The sequence below is a fragment of the Struthio camelus genome, chromosome 1 (genome assembly GCF_040807025.1).
Source record: "Struthio camelus isolate bStrCam1 chromosome 1, bStrCam1.hap1, whole genome shotgun sequence".
Lineage (NCBI taxonomy): Eukaryota > Metazoa > Chordata > Aves > Struthioniformes > Struthionidae > Struthio > Struthio camelus.
The window spans coordinates 129,476,914-129,494,530 of NC_090942.1; the positions used below are offsets into that span (position 1 = coordinate 129,476,914).

At 39.1% G+C, this 17,617-nt stretch overlaps 1 protein-coding gene across 4 annotated transcripts in view; it reads left to right on the top strand.

The window, feature by feature from the left end:
* Window positions 1-446: 446 nt before the first annotated feature.
* The window catches only part of CFAP47 (cilia and flagella associated protein 47), a 360,791-nt gene continuing 343,620 nt past the window's right edge, over window positions 447-17,617 (top strand). For 3 of the 4 annotated variants that reach the window (XM_068916942.1, XM_068916957.1, XM_068916948.1), the window contains exons 1-4: window positions 447-608; window positions 3,874-4,025; window positions 13,057-13,172; window positions 15,721-15,859. In XM_068916942.1, coding sequence (XP_068773043.1) covers window positions 447-608; window positions 3,874-4,025; window positions 13,057-13,172; window positions 15,721-15,859 — 569 coding nt within the window. Of the gene's footprint in view, window positions 609-3,873; window positions 4,026-13,056; window positions 13,173-15,720; window positions 15,860-17,617 lie in introns of those variants that run through there. The other variant, XM_009686331.2, reaches the window with a different exon arrangement.

Genomic DNA, 17,617 nt, shown 5'->3' on the forward strand with positions numbered 1-17,617 from the left:
TACATCATCGTTTACCATTTTGAGCTGTTGTTTGAAAGGGCTTTGCAGCAGGAAATCACCTCAGGTGAACAAGAGGGACCCTGCGGGAAAAACTCTCGCCGGGTTGGTGAAATCCTGCCGCGGGGAAGGCATCGGCTCGGGCATCTCTTTGCTGAGAAACACAGGCAAAAAGGAAGTGGTCATTTTGGTACGTCTCCAGCTAACGGCGGACCCACTCCGCTCTCACCCGTCCCGCGTCGCTCCTCTGGGGCGACCGTTGAGGGGCGAGCCTCCGCCCGCCCCCTGCCCACAGCCCCGCCCACCTCCCCGGCGCTGCTCGTCCGATTGGTGGGCTTGGGAGGACCGCTCCTCTGCTTCCAATCAGCGTTTTGCGTCCGTTGCTAAGGGGTCGTTTCTAAGCCGCGCCGGCCGCCAGGGCGACCCGGGCCGGGCCGGATCGGGCCGCCATGGCGGGGGGGTGGCGGGACGTGGCTGGGGTGCGCGTCGCCCCGGCCGAGCTGCGCTTCACAGACGCGGTGCCGGGGCGCCGCTACCGCGCCACGCTCAGTGTCCAAAACCGGCGGGGGGAGAGCTGTCGGCTCCAGCTGCTGCCGCCGCGCCGGCCCCAGGTGAGGGGTAGCCGGGAGGAGCGAGAGGGAAGTGGGGGCGCCTCAGCCCCGCGGCGGGAGTCGGCTGCTCCCCCGGCCCGGCCGGCCGGTGGGGGCGGAAGGCTTGTGGCGTCGAGCACCCTCTGCCCCCCGCCGCAGGTCAGCGGGGGCGGCACCTGTGTTTGGGCAGTAGCCTGCGTAATTAGCCTCTGGGGCACAGAGCATTCCCAGAGGGAAAAGCGTCTTCAGGCCGTGCTTTCACTTTCTGTGATTTTTTTGCGGGGGGAGCTTCTGCTGGCAGCTTTGCCCAGTTAGGTAGGCCACTTGTAAGAGGCTGCTCAGGTAGATGTAGTACTTGTTTGCATTGAGCCTCTGTGAATGGAAAATGCTGCCATGGAAGTCTGATAGCTGATGAGACTCACTGACTTTTGCAAGTAGTGCTGGAAATTAAATTAATAACTGGATAAGCTGGAAGGAATAAGAGGCAGCTCTTAGAGCCAAAGTTATCTGAGTTACTTCTTGTGTGACAACCCCTGAAAAAGGGAGGGAGTGTTAGTTTATTTGCTTCTTCTGAGAAAGTGTAGAGGGCATTTCTGTGATACCAGAAAAAGAGCTGCTTCTTTAAAGCCTGTAAGTCAGAATGAAATGAGGTCCAGTCCTCTCATCTCTTTATTTTCTTGAGATCATGAGCAATTTGAAAAGGGCTTCCTTGTTCTACCAAATCATTAAATCCGTAGTTTCAGTAGAAGTAATTTAGGAGTTAAACTTTCCTGTATGTCTGACTACAGAGAGTCCATTGTTGATAGAAACGCTGCTTAGCTTTCCTGGAGCTTCTTGCGCTGTCTGGAAATATTATTCCTCGAAAGGCCCATGAGTTCCTCTCTCTCTTTTTTTTTTTTTTTTTTTCTTTTGCTAGGGAGGGTCACGTAGACAAGGATTGTTTTGCTATAGATCTGAATACCAAGTTTGTAAGTATTCTAGAGCAGCTGAAGGATGCAACTTTTGTAATTGTTTTTGCTGGAATTTGATCAGTGTTGATCGATAGTTCTGTTACTTAATATCTGCATTGTATTCTAAATTTTTTTGAGGGTAGCATTATTTTTGTTTTGCTTGCTTGTTTCATAATTTTTCTCAAGGTCGTTTGATTCTACATTTATCTCATTAATTGTGGAAAAAACATTTCATAGTCAGAGTTTTTAAAAGCAAATGCTTATTTGCAGTTCTAAGCAATTTAGCTCTGGACTTGTGACCTATATGGGCCCAGCAAAGCCTAGCTGTGGTTAAGAGCTTTATATTGGTCCGTTATTGAGCTAGATTTTATCATCAGTTGCTTTCAATGTAAGGATCAAAGCCTTGAGTAGGCTTTGGGAGTTGAATGGAAGCTGATGCTGCTTTCTGTTCACAGCAAGCTTAAGCTATGAATAAGTATACTCTGAATTGGTCATCAAAATTATTATCAGTTAATTGTGTACCTTGGAGTTTTCACTACCTGAACAGTCAGCCTTTGCTTTTTTTAGGGGAAGACTGGTGAAAACTCTATATGCGTTTTATCTCTCCCTAAAATGAGCAAATTTACTTGATTTATACAGCCTGGTTTTTACACTATTGGTGAAGAATTTTGCAGGGAGTTGGAAGCTGTTGTGAGTGCTTGATTTGGTAGGGCTGTGCTTATTCCTCATTTTGTTGATTTTCCTCGGCCTTATTCATCACTTCTTCCTGTGCATTGGAAGTGAAGAGGCAGAATCAATTTAGAAAAAAGATTACTCAGCTATAATGTTTGAGATAGTGCATCTGTGAGTGAATACTGGTATTCATGCCTTATGCTGAATATTTTACAGGTATTAGGCATGCGATGACAATTATGGGGATCTACTTTACATAGTCAGTTCCAGAAAGTTCTGTTCTGTTGCTCTTTGTCATTCCATACTACTGTCTTTGTGCACGTGGCTCTGAAGCATATGACTCTTGCCTGTAAATTTTCTGAGGCGTTACATTCATAGAACGCAAGAAATGAAAAATAACCTTCCTTGAGCTATCACAGTACACGGCCAAAGAATAGGTTTCAAGGTATTTAGTCCACAAAGCAGTTTTTTCAACAGATTTCACAAAAATTTTTTAGTACAGTATATTCATTTTCCCTTACAGAGAATGAATATGCATGGCTGTTTAATCCTCTTTAGAGAAGAGATGAATTTTACAGTTTAAAATTAAAACATGACTACTTGCTGCTCTTTCAAAAACTATCCCATAGTTTAGTATTATGTAACAAGTCTCCTTTAGCTTAATATTTATATTATTTATAAGCTGTGAAACTTTTAACGGAATAGGAGATGCTCAGACAATGCAATGAACAGTAAGTTGTATGTTTTCATACTCCAGATACAGGTTAGAACAGTAAACTTAAAAGACTCCTGGGACAACTCTCTTTCAGAAATAAACATTATACTGAAACTCTCTGACATCCACAGTAGAAACCTGTTATGCATAGATTGATCTGAACTGTAAAGAGACTGAAATTCTGGAGAATATTTAGACCTTGTTCTAAAGTTTTAGGAATGTGGGAGCTTCTGGATTGCTGCTAGGTGCTAGCGGTTTGCTCACATCTTTCTGTTCAAGGAAAGATGGAGTTATGCAGGGGATGCTGAATATAAGCAGATATCCGGACAACGACCAATTCAGACTTTTTTAAGAGGGAGGAAAAGGGTGTTTTGGGTCTCTGCTGTTTCTGTTTCTCTCCCTTTCCTCTGGCCCTAAAAAGAACGGACATATGTAGGCCTTTCAGGCATATTTTCAGTATGCCTTTCAGTGAACTCTATGTGAAACTTTCTATAGACCCCGGCTGAAGATGGGTCAGACCAACAGGAACGTTCTTACACTGTCTCCTTTTGTTGCTGGTTTTGGATTGAGACTTAATCCTTGATACTTTCTCAGATACTAGAAAGACTCTCTGTTAAACAGTAGCTGACTTCATTTTATGTTGTTGCAGAAGGTTACTGCAGCAGTAGCAAAATCTAGAGCTCTCTTGGAAGCGCTACAAATAGTATTTTGTTAAATCAACAGTTCCATGTAATTTGATGGTTTAGTATTCATTCTGTCTTTCTGTGTTACTGTAAAAAGTCTGACCTTTGATTAAAAAGTCTGTATTTATAAAACTTTGCATACTTTTAAATCAATTGTGAATTTTAAATCAAACTATGTATTCTGCTGAAAAAGATCCCTATGTGTAGGTTTTTTAAATCTAGAAATGTTTTAAAATTAATTTCAATACTTGTCTTTTAAATTGTAGTTTAAACTGATTGTGGAAAATCCAGAAAAACCTGTTGCATCTGGACTTAAAGTTACAGCTGTTGTGGAATATTATCCTGACAGTGAGGAAGATCTTCACGATAGACTACTACTTTTGATAGAAGAAGACATAGTTGATATCCCCCTACTTGGGTATGATAGTCAAATTCCATATGTTGCTTCTAGTATTCTTGGTTTAAAAGCAGTTTTTTGTAGAAAGTGTGCCAGCTCATATCACATATAGTTATGTAATTAATCTGTCAACTGCACTGAAAACAAATGAGTCTCCTTACAGAAGTAACTTTTTTTTAAAGCAGCACACAGGGAAGAAATTAATCAGGGTGATGTCTAAGTTCCTAGAGGCTCCTGTCTCTGCTTTACTCTGTATTGGACATGATAACTGGTAATTTCTAATCCTAGATCAGCATTAGACAAGTTAATCTCTTACTTTTCATCTCTACCCTCCTTAGAGAACCACTTATATAAGAAGATTTAGTAATTGACCATATCTACGAAACTGGATTGTAGTAAAGCATATATTACTGAATTTGAAAAATGTTGTATATATTTTTAAAATAAAGTCACAAGTTCATTTTCATCAAGCAGTGTGAAAAAATATATATATATATTCAGTGTGTGTCTGTGTATATTGTTTATAACCCATGTATATTGGTTAGAAAAAGTAAGCTTCTAAATGCAACTTTAATTTTTTGATATGTTTCAGTATAAAAAGCATATAGAATGTGCTTCAGGTCACCTCATTTTCCTTCTTTAAAAACTAGATGCCAAAGTCTGAGCTGTTCAGCCTAAGCTTTCTTGATAGTTAGTGGAGATAAATGAACCTCTCCAAAAGGTGATTCTTCAGACTAATGTTAGATATGGTTATTGTACAAAGAGGTGAATTGTTCTGGAGTACCTTTCTGTCCTTTTTCTACCAAGAGAACTTAGAATGGCTAAGTTCTATTTAAAGGTTCCACTTTTAGATACCTATATTGGAACAGATGAATCCCATCTCTAGAGTCAAGCTATTGCAGATCATAGCTTTTGTAAAAACTTTTGCATTAAAAAGATGTATAGACAGAAAGGGATTTCCATGGAGAATGTGCAGTATATGAATTAAAAACAAAACAAACCTCCCAAATCTCTCACAGTAGTCTGAAATGTGTAAGATTTTGCCTTCAGATAGGAAATACTTAATTCTATACTTTGGTTGCCTCTTATGTCATTTCTTTTTTTCCCTGATATGCTTTATTCCTTTGATCTTAAAACTTGTATTGTTCCTTTATTGTACTATTGGTAGAATAGCATGGAAATTACTTAATAGCCTGACATGGGGTTTTCAAGCTATTGTAAACTTTGTCACTTTTTAGCAAAATAATGTGTACCATCAGAAGTCTAAAAAATAATAATTTAAGTTACATAATTATCAGTGGTATTTGTTTAAGAGAACAGGAGCTTACACAGTATTAAACAATGCTATTACAGTTTTCTCTGGAGCTACTCCTGTGGCTTATTATAATGCATATGGATCAATCCAGCTGCCATTTTACTTTTGAAGATCATAAGCTTTTGGGAAATCCAGTAACTCAGGGCAACTTTCTTGAGTGTAATATACCACATAGAAAGGACTCCAGAACTGCCAGGACATTTACTGAGAGCGAGCATCTTTAGTTGCATGCTTTGTTTTCTGGGCTAACAGTTTCTTAGCCATAGGCAATACCAAATTCTTGTTACTATTACTCTTAACACTAGGATGCCCTGAGATAGAATAGCCTGAATTAGTATAGTTAGAATTCTACACATTTGACTAATTTCTGAGTATACTTAAAATGATATGGGTTTTTTTGGGGGGGGGGGAGGTGGAGGAGAATTGTTAGGTGTGGAAGAACTTAAATGGAAAGCCCTAAATGCTTTTCTTTCTCTAAAAGACAGAGATGACTTTTCTTAAATTAATAAGAATGTAGCAATTCATGATGATCATTTTATACTTTTTTTATTTTAAATGTTATTCTTGATTTCAAGACAAGGAAGAATTATGATATTACATAGTACATACAGAATCTAGTATTTCTATTCAGCCCTCTGATGTGGCAGTCATATTTAAGTATGTCTGTGTAAGATATTAAAAGTAGCTGTCTCCAAATATATTCTCCCAGATTTCATTTAAGACAATAACACTATTAGCAACTCCTTCCTGGAAAGGTCTTGCATTACATTATTGGAGTATTTCAAATGTTCGAATTTAATTGGCTTTTCCAGGAAAAAATTGACAGACTATAACAGTTTATTAATTTTTTGTGTGGAAATAACAAACATACTTTATGATTCTGTTAGTCATTTTTTTCCACAGATTCATTTTATATTATGTATGTGTGCTATTTATAGGCAGATGATATTAATTTATTGCACTGAAGGGTTACTAAATACATAATATTTTTCTATACAAATATCATATTTTTTAAAACACCATTGAGCATTTTGAGAAAATAACACAGGCATTGTAATACTGATTGAATAATATTTTTTGATTAAAATGTCATTTTAAATGTGATTTGTCCACAGCAGTTGTTAATTTGATGGAAAGTTCTTGAAAAATACTTTAAAGGAAAACTTGTAATGTTTTTTTGGGGGGAAATATAACCGCAAATTTATATAATTCCAAGTTTTCCTTCTTATTTAAAAGTTTGTGCACTTATATATGTTTAATAATTTTACATTATTGGTGATACATCAATAAAATAACATGCACTGTTACTACTAAAATACTGAAAGATGAAATGCTTATTTCAAAAACTGCTAATGATTTAGTACTGTGTGAAACTTAGATTCACACAAGTGCTATATTTTTCCATGATGCAAAACCAAATTTTCTCATCAACTACAAATTCTGAGTTTTGTCCAGTTCAAATGTAGTGTTTATTTTCATTGTCTCTGCTGCATGTCACTAAAATTATATACTAGCAATATCTTTTAGGACTTGTACATCTAGTCCTATCATTTTAAAGCATGTCAGCAAGTTTAGAAAATTGATAAATATAATCTAAGATTACTTAGTGTAATGCAAGAAATGTTTGGAAGTTGCTGATATTATTTGGGTTGTGCACTTTACTGTCTGCTATGTCTTACCCATTAGCTTACATCTAGTCTGCTATCTTTCAAGTTATAACACTATTCAGCTTTTATTTCTGTATGGACTATAGTTTAATATGTACTTTTACCCAATACTCTAAGAGTCTGTAGTACTTCTGGATTTCCTTGTATGTGTTCATAGCATTTTATTGAAAGAAGAAGTTTCTTAAAATTTACTGGCAATTGAGAAAGAAAGCATGAAAAGATGTAACCTTCTGCTAACAATTTGTGCAATTACTTCAGTCACATCTACCTACTTATTTTAAAAAGTCTGAGAAATGATTAACCCAGAATGTAGGAAAAGTTAGTTTCCTATACAACAGTAAACTGCGATAACACTTATTCCACTTATTTTTGTAACTATTTATTTGGTAGAAATGCCACCAAGAGAATTTTATTTCTATTGTGCTTCAGTGACTTTGATATCACAGTTGTTTGATTTGCAAGTAAAATTGCTTTTTAGGTATCTGTATGGCACATATGAATAACTCAGTGGTTAATCTCAGTGATTTGTCTTGTGTATTTTATACTGGTTTTGGAGGCCACATGATATGCTTAGTTGCATCTCTGCAGCACTATGGATGTGGTATGCTCTATAATGCAAGTGTAATAATTGAATTATGTGAATAATTGTTTGCCATAGAAAACACTATACTTAAGGCTTGGGATTGTGTTTTGAACAAGCCAGAACTTAAACAAAAAAAAAACACCAACAAAAAAACCCCTTAGCTGAAACTCTCATTCAAATTCTTTTTTTTTTGAAATGTAATAAATACACTTGTTTTTACAGACTTTTAAGAGAATATCTGAAGTTACTCATTTCCAGGGGTAGCTTCCATTTAAAAAAAAAAAAAAAAACAAACAAAAACAAAAAACCCTATTTTAAAAAAAGCTGACTATCTTCACTATTTCATTTTTTGCATGGTTCAATAATTGAATCTATTAGGGAATCTTATGGAAGTTAATTCTTGTTAATGTGTGTTTGGGAAGCTGTGTCACAGAATGGTTAAGAGATGATCTGGAGATCATCTAGTCCAACCCCCCCTGTCAGGGTCACCAGGTGTCCAGGACTATGTCCAAACAGCTTTTGAACATCTTCAAGGAAGGAGACTCCACAACCTCTCTGGGCAATGTGTTCCAGTGCTCAGTCACCCTCACAGTGAAAAGAAGTTTTTCCTCAGGTTCAGATGGAACTTCCTGTGTTTCCGTTTGTGCCCATTGCCTCTCGTCCTGTCACTGGGCACCACGGAGAAGAATCTGGCCCCATCCTCTTGACACCTTCCTTTCAGATGCCCCCTCAGTCTTCTCTTCTCCAGGCTGAAGAATCCCAGCTCTCGCAGCCTCTCCTCATATGAGGGATGCTGCAGTGCCTTAGTCGTCTTAGTAGCCCTTTGCTGGTCTTGCTCCAGTAGCTCCATGTCTCTCTTGTACTGGGGAGCCCAGAACTGGACGCGGTACTCCAGATGTGGCCTCCCCAGGGCTGAGTAGAGGGGGAGGATTACCTCCCTTGACGTGCTGGCAACGCTCTTCCTAACGCAGCCCAGGATGCCTTTGGCCTTCTTGGCCACGAGGGCGCATTGCTGTCTCCTGGTCGACTTGTCGCCCAGCAGGGGTGACCAGGTGCTTCTCTGCAGAGCTGCTTTCCAGCAGGTCAGCCCCCAGCCTGTCCTGGTGCCTGGGGTTATTCCTCCCCAGGTGCAGGACTTGGCACTTCCCTTTGTGGAACTTCATGAGACTCCTGCTGGTCCATTTCTCCCGCCTGTCGAGGTGCCTCTGAATGGCAGCACAACTATTAGGTGTATCAGCCACTCCTCCCAGCTTTGTATCATCAGCCAACTCGGTGAGGGTGCACTCTGTGTGCCTTCATCCAGGTCTTTGATGCAAAAGTTGAAGGGGATGGGACTCAGTATGGACCCCTGGGGGACACTGCTAGCTACAGGCCTCCAACTAGACTTTACACCACTGGTCAGGATCCTCTGAGCTCTGCCGTTCAGCCGCTTCTCAACCCACCGTGCTGTCCACTCATCTAGCCGGCACTTCCTGAGCTTGCCTGTGAGGATGTAGTGGGAGACAGTGTCGAAAGCCTTGCTGAAGTCAAGGTAGACAACATCCGCTGCTCTCCTCTCATCTACCCAGCGAGCCATTCCATCATACAGGGCTATCGGATTGGTTAAACGTGATTTCCCCTTTGTGAATCCATGCAGACTGCTGTCAGGATCTGTCCTTCATGGGCTTGGAAATGGTGTCCAGGATGAGCTGCTCCATCACCTTTCCAGGGAGGGAGGTGAGGCTGAGTGGCGTGTGGTTCCCTGGGTCCTCCTGCTTGCCCTTTCTGAAGAACGGGGTGATGTTTGCTTGCTTTCTTCCAGTCCTTCCGGACACCTCTCCCGATTGCCACGGCCTTTCAAAGATGATGGAGAGCGGCCTAGCAATGGCATCTGCCAGCTCCCTCAGCCCTCGTGGGTGCATCCTGTTGTGGTCGAGGGACTTGTGGATGTCCAGTTTGCTGAAGTGATCCCTAACCTGGTCCTTCTCCACCAAGGGAAAGTCTTCCTTTCTCCAGAGGTTCTCTGTGGTCTCTAAGAGCCAAGGATTCCTGAGGGCTGGCCTTAGCAGTGAAGACTGAAGCGAAGAAGGCATTCAGTCTCTCTGCCTTCTCTGTATCCTTGGCCAGCAGGGCCCCTGCCCCATTCATTAGTGGGCCCACATTTTCCCTCATTTCCTTTTGTTACTGAAGATCCTTATTGCATCCCTGCATATTCTGACAACATTCCTATATTCCTTGCGAGTGGCCTGTCCCTGGTTCCACCTTCTCTATACTTCCTTCTTCTGTGTGAGTTTTGTCAGGAGCTCCTTGCTCATCCATGCAGGTCTCCTGCCCCCTTTGCTCAACCTCTTGCTCATTGGGATGCACTGTTGTTGAGCCTGGAGGAGGAGATCCTTGAATATTAACCAGTTTTCTTGGACCCTCCTTCCTTTTAGAACCTTATGCCATGGGATTCTTCCAAGAAGGTCCCTGAAAAGGCCAAAAGTAGCTCTCCTGAAGTTAAGGGTTGTGATCCTTCTTATTGCCCTGCTTCCTCCTTGCAGGATCCTGAACTCCACCATCTCATGGTCGCTGCAGCAAGACTGCTCCCAGCCTTGACCTCTCCAACCACCCCTTCCTTGTTTGTAAGTACAAGATCTGGCAGCACACCACTCCTTGTTGGCTCTTCTATCAGCTGTGTCAGAAAGCTGTCCAGGAACCTCCTGGATTACTTATGCCTTGCTGTGTTGTTCCTCCAGCAGATGTCAGGGTGGTTAAAGTCCCCCATGAGAACCAGGGCCTGTGATCGTGAGGCTAGTTCCAGCTGTCTGTAGAAGGCCTCATCTACTTCCTCCTCCTGATAAGGTGGCCTGTAGCAAACACCCACAGGAGTGTCACCCATATTAGTCTGCCTCTTAATCCTCACCCACAGGCTTATGGCCAGCCCATCGTCCACTGCTAGGCAGAGCTCCATGCATTCCAGCTGCTTGCTCAAATAAGGGGTGACTCCCCCTCCTTGCCTTCCTGACCTGTCCTTCCTAAAGAGCATCATCTATTGCAGCATTCCAGTCATGCGAGCTCTCCCACCATGTCTCTGTAATTGCACTGAGATCATAGCCCTGCGCCTGCACACAGATCTCTAATTCTTCCCATTTATTCCCCATGCTGTGTGCCTTTGTGTACAGGTGCTTCAGAGAGGCATCTGAGCATGCTGATTTCCTGGAAAGGATGCAAGAGAATTCCCCATAGGAATTCCCCCAGGCAAGAGCCTTGTAGGCACTTCCTTGCCTGCATGCCAGTGCCTGAGGGATCCCCAGTTGAGCCCTGTTTTGCTGACTGCATGGTATCTGTAACTCTGCCCTTCCCCTATCTTTCCTGGTTTAAAGCCCTCCTTACCAGGCTGGCCAGCCTGTTGGCAGACACGTGCGCCCCATTTAGTGAGGTGGATCCAATCTCTTCCAATCAGTTGCCAGTCTTCAAATGAGGTCTTGTGCTCATAGAAACTAAAACCCTGTTCCTCACGCCAGCTGCACAACCTATATATATTTGTACCTGGAGTGGCTGATGTTCTTAGGTCTGTTATTTCTGATACAGCTTCTCAGAAGACTGTTGGAGTACTTGGTACGTGTTGCAAATTCTTTACAGTTTTTTCCAGTTCACTGTAATTTTAATAGTTGTCTCCTGTTTTTCTGTACCATATCCTGCTAGTGTAGATAATCTCTTTCAAGAATTCACTGTGCTAAGTTTATCATGATGCAAGAGATAAAGACTTTAAAAAGTATATTAGTATTCCAAAGAGTATTCTTTGGTTGTGTTTCCTTATAAATGTATGTATGTTTGTCTCTCCTTCATGAGTACCTTATTACAGGCAGGGACTATCAAACTTGGCCAAGAAAGTTTATCTTCCTCTTCCTGTTAATATTCTCTGTTGTATGTAATCTATCAATCCAGCAATGCATCATGAGATGCAACAGACCTACAAGACTGTTAGCCTCTCTAACTCCTTTCTCTCCTCCAGTTGCATCTTGTCCTTTACTACATGAAATAACACATGACATAGCTGAACAAATCCACTTTCTTGATTTCAGTAGATGATTTTTCTCTAATGCTACGTGAAAGATGGAAGCAGAGCTACTCTGCAGAGGTCCTTTTAAATTTGTTATAGGTTGAGATGAAAACAGTATGAAATTAGAGACACTGAAATGCAGTATTTTGAATATATTGCAAGAGTGCCATCTTTCAGTTGTTTGATGAACCTAATAAATTCTCAGGTTCGTTTTGCCATACTCACTTAGCATTCTCATTAAACCAAACCTGCAGATTTGTGTCAGTAGATGTGACCTCAGAACAGTTAAAAATCAGGTTCTGGGCTCAGCTGGATATGAACATCCTTTCCAGGTCTGAACCTGGCTCTCTTTGTCCCTTGGAACTGCAGAACAAATGTTTGTGGACATCTTAGTAGGTGTTGGTATGCACACTGTGTTATTGTCACTCATACTTTGGACAGCAGTTTTCAGAGGTACCTGTGAATGCTCAGGCTTCAAACTCTCTGGAATTTGCTGTTCAGAAATAAAAATGCCAGCTTTATGTCGTCCTAAATTTTTTCTTATTGAAAAATAGCAGGGACAGCTGATAAAATTACAGTGTATCACTGTTGAAGCTTTACTATGGACTTTCATCTTTTCTTTTAAAGTTTTTGGCCGCCTCAGAATGTTGCAAAGCAAAGACGAAAACAGAATTCTTTTCTTCACTGTTGAAGATTTGTTGCACATATAGTGTACTTCTGTTACTTCACCTGTTCAGAGGCTTATATTTAAAGAACATTGCTGAATCAGACTTTATTTTGTTATAGTGAAATACAAATTAGAAATTAGGGCCTTCAAGTAAGCCCTGGTTTTCTGTAGCAAGTATTATCTTTTCATTGTGGTTGTGCAGTACAATGAAGTCATCATGCTGGCTGAGGTTTTTAAATAATACGAATAGCTTGAGTCAGTATCCACCTATATTTGGTGTAATAAGTTTTGCTGAAATCGCAGAAGGTGTTTATAATACAAGACTGTAAATTGAAAATGACATGCATGTTTTTCTCTAATTTTAGTTCAGGCAGCTGATGATAAAATCTAGTAAATGTTAACTTTGGTCTTATTTTGTGCTGCAGCTAGCTGAAGATAATGAAAGCTTTTCTAATAATTTAACATTTTTGTACTATAATAACTATGTTATAGTAATGAGAATGTATACATTTCTATTTACATTTTATGTCAACTAATCTCTTAAAGCTAAATTGTTTTAATGTTACACACAATAGTTACTGTAATTAAAGTGGACAGATTGACAGTAGATAGATCTTTTCTGTAAGTGCCAAATGTTTACTACGCTGCTGAAGTGAGTTGCATAAATATTAAATTATTAGGAGAACTAGAAGAAAAGCAAAACTTTTTTTCCATTGTAGTATTCAAACTAATTCCTTTAAAATCCAAATATATTTTCAGGTTTGGGGGAAAATATAACCATGTCTCTTCTCTGCAGATTAATTCCATGCTGTTATCTGGAAATTGAGCCTGAGATTAATTTTGGTACAGTGATTGCAAACAGTAAATTAATTAGTAAAGAGATTAGCATTGCTAACCATGGATCATCTCCAGGTAAATATTTATTATGTGTTCAATTGTACAAAGATGTAATTTTCTTGGAAAATGTAATTTTATGCCAGTTAACACCTCAGTGACCAAGTAGTTCAGGATCCCACACAGCAAAAGATTAACTGAAGTTCTGGGTTATGCATATTCAGTATTGTAGTTACAGGTTTTGTAAAAGACCCTTAACTTTTGTGGGCAAATACTGTGCTGCTGCTTAGGGAAGAGAAATGAGTGCAGAACTTTGAGTTCCAGGAGTTTTCTACCTTTGAATCCCATCTGAGAGGTGTAAAAATAATGGATGTCCTTTAGGTTATGATGCCCAGCATAAATAATGGCAAATCATGTCTGCTTTTGCTTTGTTGTCTTTGTTGTGATTCTGTAGTCCCAGTAGTTTCTATTGGCGAAACAAATTCAGCTCCCTGTCTTTTAAGAGCTTAAGTCCTTGGAGTTGACTATATGTGTTTACTAAAAGATAATGAGAGGTCTTTCTCCTTGCCACAATAGCTTTTGAAATCACACAGCTTTCAAAACACGCTCATCCTTCAACTTCTCTGAGGGACCCTTCTAAAGAATATAGAAAACGTGGAGAATGTAGTATAAGAACGCTTATGTGATCCAAGTTGACTGTATTTGACTGCTTTTTCCACTTGATAAAGTTGTAGACCCTTTCCTCCAGAAATAGCAAGGCAACTATTCTGAATTTCAAAGAACAAATTTAAGGCAGTTGATTATTTTTGTTCCTCAGTCATACAGCTCTTTATGGTATCACAAGCTATCTTTATCTGTGTGTTAGGGCAATGTTTTCTGAACATGTTTGTTTTGTGGTTTCCAGGAGAAATATTGAACCAACAGAAAATATATGATTATAGAAACAGAGAGATAGGTTGTAATTTAAAAAAAAAAAAAAAAGCCAAATGGCTGTTTAGAACAAAACTTATTCGTACTGTGTTAAGCAAAAATGAAAATGGACATGGCTGTTGAGTAAGCTTTCACTCTGTCAAATAAAAATCTGTTTACCTGTTGACACTGTGCTTTGGACAGTGCCTGTGGTAGGACAGATTTGTAGGCATGGGATAAAATGCTGGTGAGATGATTATTTGAAGTTAAAAGTAGCTTAGAATTTAATATATGTGCTCAATATTGGTATTTTGAAAAAGGTGGATTGGTTGCCAAGTGTATTAATTTACTCAGTTTGTCAATTCACAATAACAACTTATGTGAAAAACTTGAGCTCAGGGGTAAAGAGTGGTTTAAAAGAGAAAATATCATAGTCAGAATTATGTTAATACTACATGAAACTTGTGAGTGTTTCAAAAAGCATGAAATTTCATGTATACCTGTGAAGCAGAGTAAATTGAAATATTCATAAGCTTTCCAAGCCTCCAGCTAGTTAAGCTGTTGAGAAGTTAGGAGCAAACTAGATAATTCCATTTTGTTAATCCTAAAATGGATTTTTGTCAGTAGCCACAACATTTTTTAAAGCTTTTTGATGATTTTTCTTCCAAAAAGCAAAGTCTCTTAAAGGAAAAAAAGTATTTTCTAGCCAGCTCAACTTAAAGATGTAGTATGTAATTTATATAATCAGCCATTACTCATACATACTGATTACTTGGGTAGAGGAGAGGTGATTAGATACAGAGGATTAGATAAACCTGCATTAGTCGTAGATATATATGTAATTTACATGATGCTGCAGAGTTAGACTGAAAGTGAAGAATCTATTGAGGGCAGACAAAGGAGGAGCTGCTGAATCCATGTTTATGTAGACTCTGAAAATCATAACCCAGCAAGTAGCACTGACAGGCAGCATGTAAACTGTACCAGTAGGAAGTGCTCTGTGCTGACCTGTGACTGAAGGCATTTCTAATCTCATCCCTTCCACAAAGTCTGAGCACTTTTCTTTGCTTCTGCATCTTTTTTTTTAGAGACTAGCTATTTTCTGAAGTAAAGCAGTGCATTTTTCCTACAACTCTTCAAAGAATTTCTTGCTGCTTATGATATGATGACAGATAATTAGTGCTACTAGTGAAACACATTTGTCAATTTTTTTCTCATTTAAAAAAAGCCTTAAAATACATGTTCTACAAAAGTTCAACGTTCCTTCTGCAATAAATTGCACTGTATATATATCAAGTCGTGACAACTATTAGTTAGTTGCAGGTAATAGACCTCTCTTTGGATATGCACTTAACTTTCTGGCTACTGTAGCTGCTTAGAGCTGCTTATAATATACGTTGTGGTTTGCAAAATGTTACTTACAGCTTCTTTGTGATATGATTGGTTTGACTTGGAGTGTAATTACCTTTCCTGTTATAATGAAAACTTGCCCAGTGGCATTGGACATGTGAATGTAAAATTTAGAGACACCCTGGAAAAAGGTGGTCACCTCTATGTTACAATTTTTTGTAATAAGAGGCACTCCATGTTTCCTATTTCCATAGGAATAAGTACTGTCTGTGGATATCTGCAATGTGTGTGTTTTGTTATTCCAAATGTATGTAGGGATATTCTTCTATTAGGAGTTCTAAGTTGTGTAACATTCTGTTTCTTTTAGGTACATTTAAAATATCATATGATGGGGTTATCCTGATTAACATAGAACCTACCAGTGGAGTAGTAGAGCCAAAAACTGAAAAGATGATTAAAGTGGGTATCTGTACAGATGTACCGAGAATCATCAAAGAAGTGATAAAGTAAGTTAGTGTATGACTGCATAAATCCAGCTCTATAAATTTTTTTGGGGTCAATTATTAATTATGAAGTCTTTATTATGAATATGCTTATCCAAAAAAGTTCCTAGGTATGAGTTACTGTCTTCCAAATTTATTTTCATTAAATTAATTTGCTGATTATGTTATCTCCACAGCACAGTCACGCATAAATTGTGTACCTGTTTGGGTTATTAAAGATCTTTCATAAGAACTAATGACATAGGATGTATGCACATCTCTCATTATACTACTAGCTAAGAGCTACTGTATCTTTCTCCTTTCTACATATTCTCTGTCTTCCTTAATTTTCTGAACTTCTTTAACTGCTATTTTTCTTTTGGCCAGATGTGTCTCCTCTAGTCTGCAAACATTATGATGTTCATTGGTTCTTATTTTAAATAGAAGGGATCTGTTTAAAATAACCACTAACACTATTATGAACAGAGTATTTTTAAAAGCTAACCTTATCTCTCTTTAAATGGTAAGTACAGACTTACTATTTATGGTATGAGTGTCAAAATTTGGAACTGGATACCAATTTGGAAAGCCTGTTTCAATTCCGTAGTCTTATAATAGTGAAGAGTGGTTTATTTTTGTTGTTTGATTGTTTGTTTGTTTTTGATTAGTAAGATCTGTGATTTAAAGAGGCAAAGTAGAGTTCTGTTTTGTGTTTTTGTGTTCTGTTGCCTATTGGAAAGGAAATGACAGGAGAAATATTCTGTTAGCTAGAGTGATAGGAGAATCAATATCAGTAGTCTCCCTCACAACTAAATCTGCTTCATTAGGAAAGAAATATTTTCCTAGGTTACTGAGTCTCAACCTTTTGTTTGCAAAATGTTATGTCTTCTGCTGTCCCTTGCTTGCTGCCCTGGCTACCACCACTGTTTCTTTTTCATGCCATCTTGGGAAAACCAAATAGGTTGTACTGAAAGTCTTACTGTGGTTCTGTGTCAGGAATTTGGCTTGGAGAAATAGCACAGTTTTGACTGGAAAAAAATCTTGGTTGCTTCTATTTGCCATGGGCCTCTAAGCGATTTGCATGTGTACACGCTAAATTCCTTTCAGAGGAAACTGCTTCCATATTTTTTGGAGGTTTCTTTTCTATCTGGGAGAACCCAGCCATGATATGTTCGAAATTGAAAAGAAGATATCTAGATGAGTTTGAGATCCCATCCCAAAACCCTTGGATAGTATCCTTTTGGGATCATGCAAAACAAGGATTTTTTTTTTCTTCAGTTCAGAAGCTTTTGGAAAGGATAGTTCATTCTGTTAGAACAGTATGTTATATTACTAAACTTGATTATTTTGTGCAACAAGAATGAAGAATCTTGTTTAAGTAGAATTCTAATAACAAATATTTGTACTGTGTCTACGTGGTCCTGTGGTACTCTGAGGCGTCATCAAGTTCAAGCACTCAGGCAGGAACAGCCACATTCTGTGTTTATTCAGATGAACCCCTAGCTCCAATTGTCTGAGAGAAAATTACTAACTACTCACAAAAAGTGAGATCTAGATGCAGAGGTTCAAAGAAAAAAGAACAGTTGTCTATGGGCATCACTGATTCTTTAAGATGTTATTATTTCCAACAATAGTGCACTAACACAATTAAAAAACAAAACCAGAAACAACTGCCCCCAGAAGCCGCACCGTGTGATGCATGATTCTTCCAGTTTTGTTCTTTTGGCAGGGAGAGGGGATCAGTGTTGCTGGAACAACATAACTTTCTTTCTCATTAATATT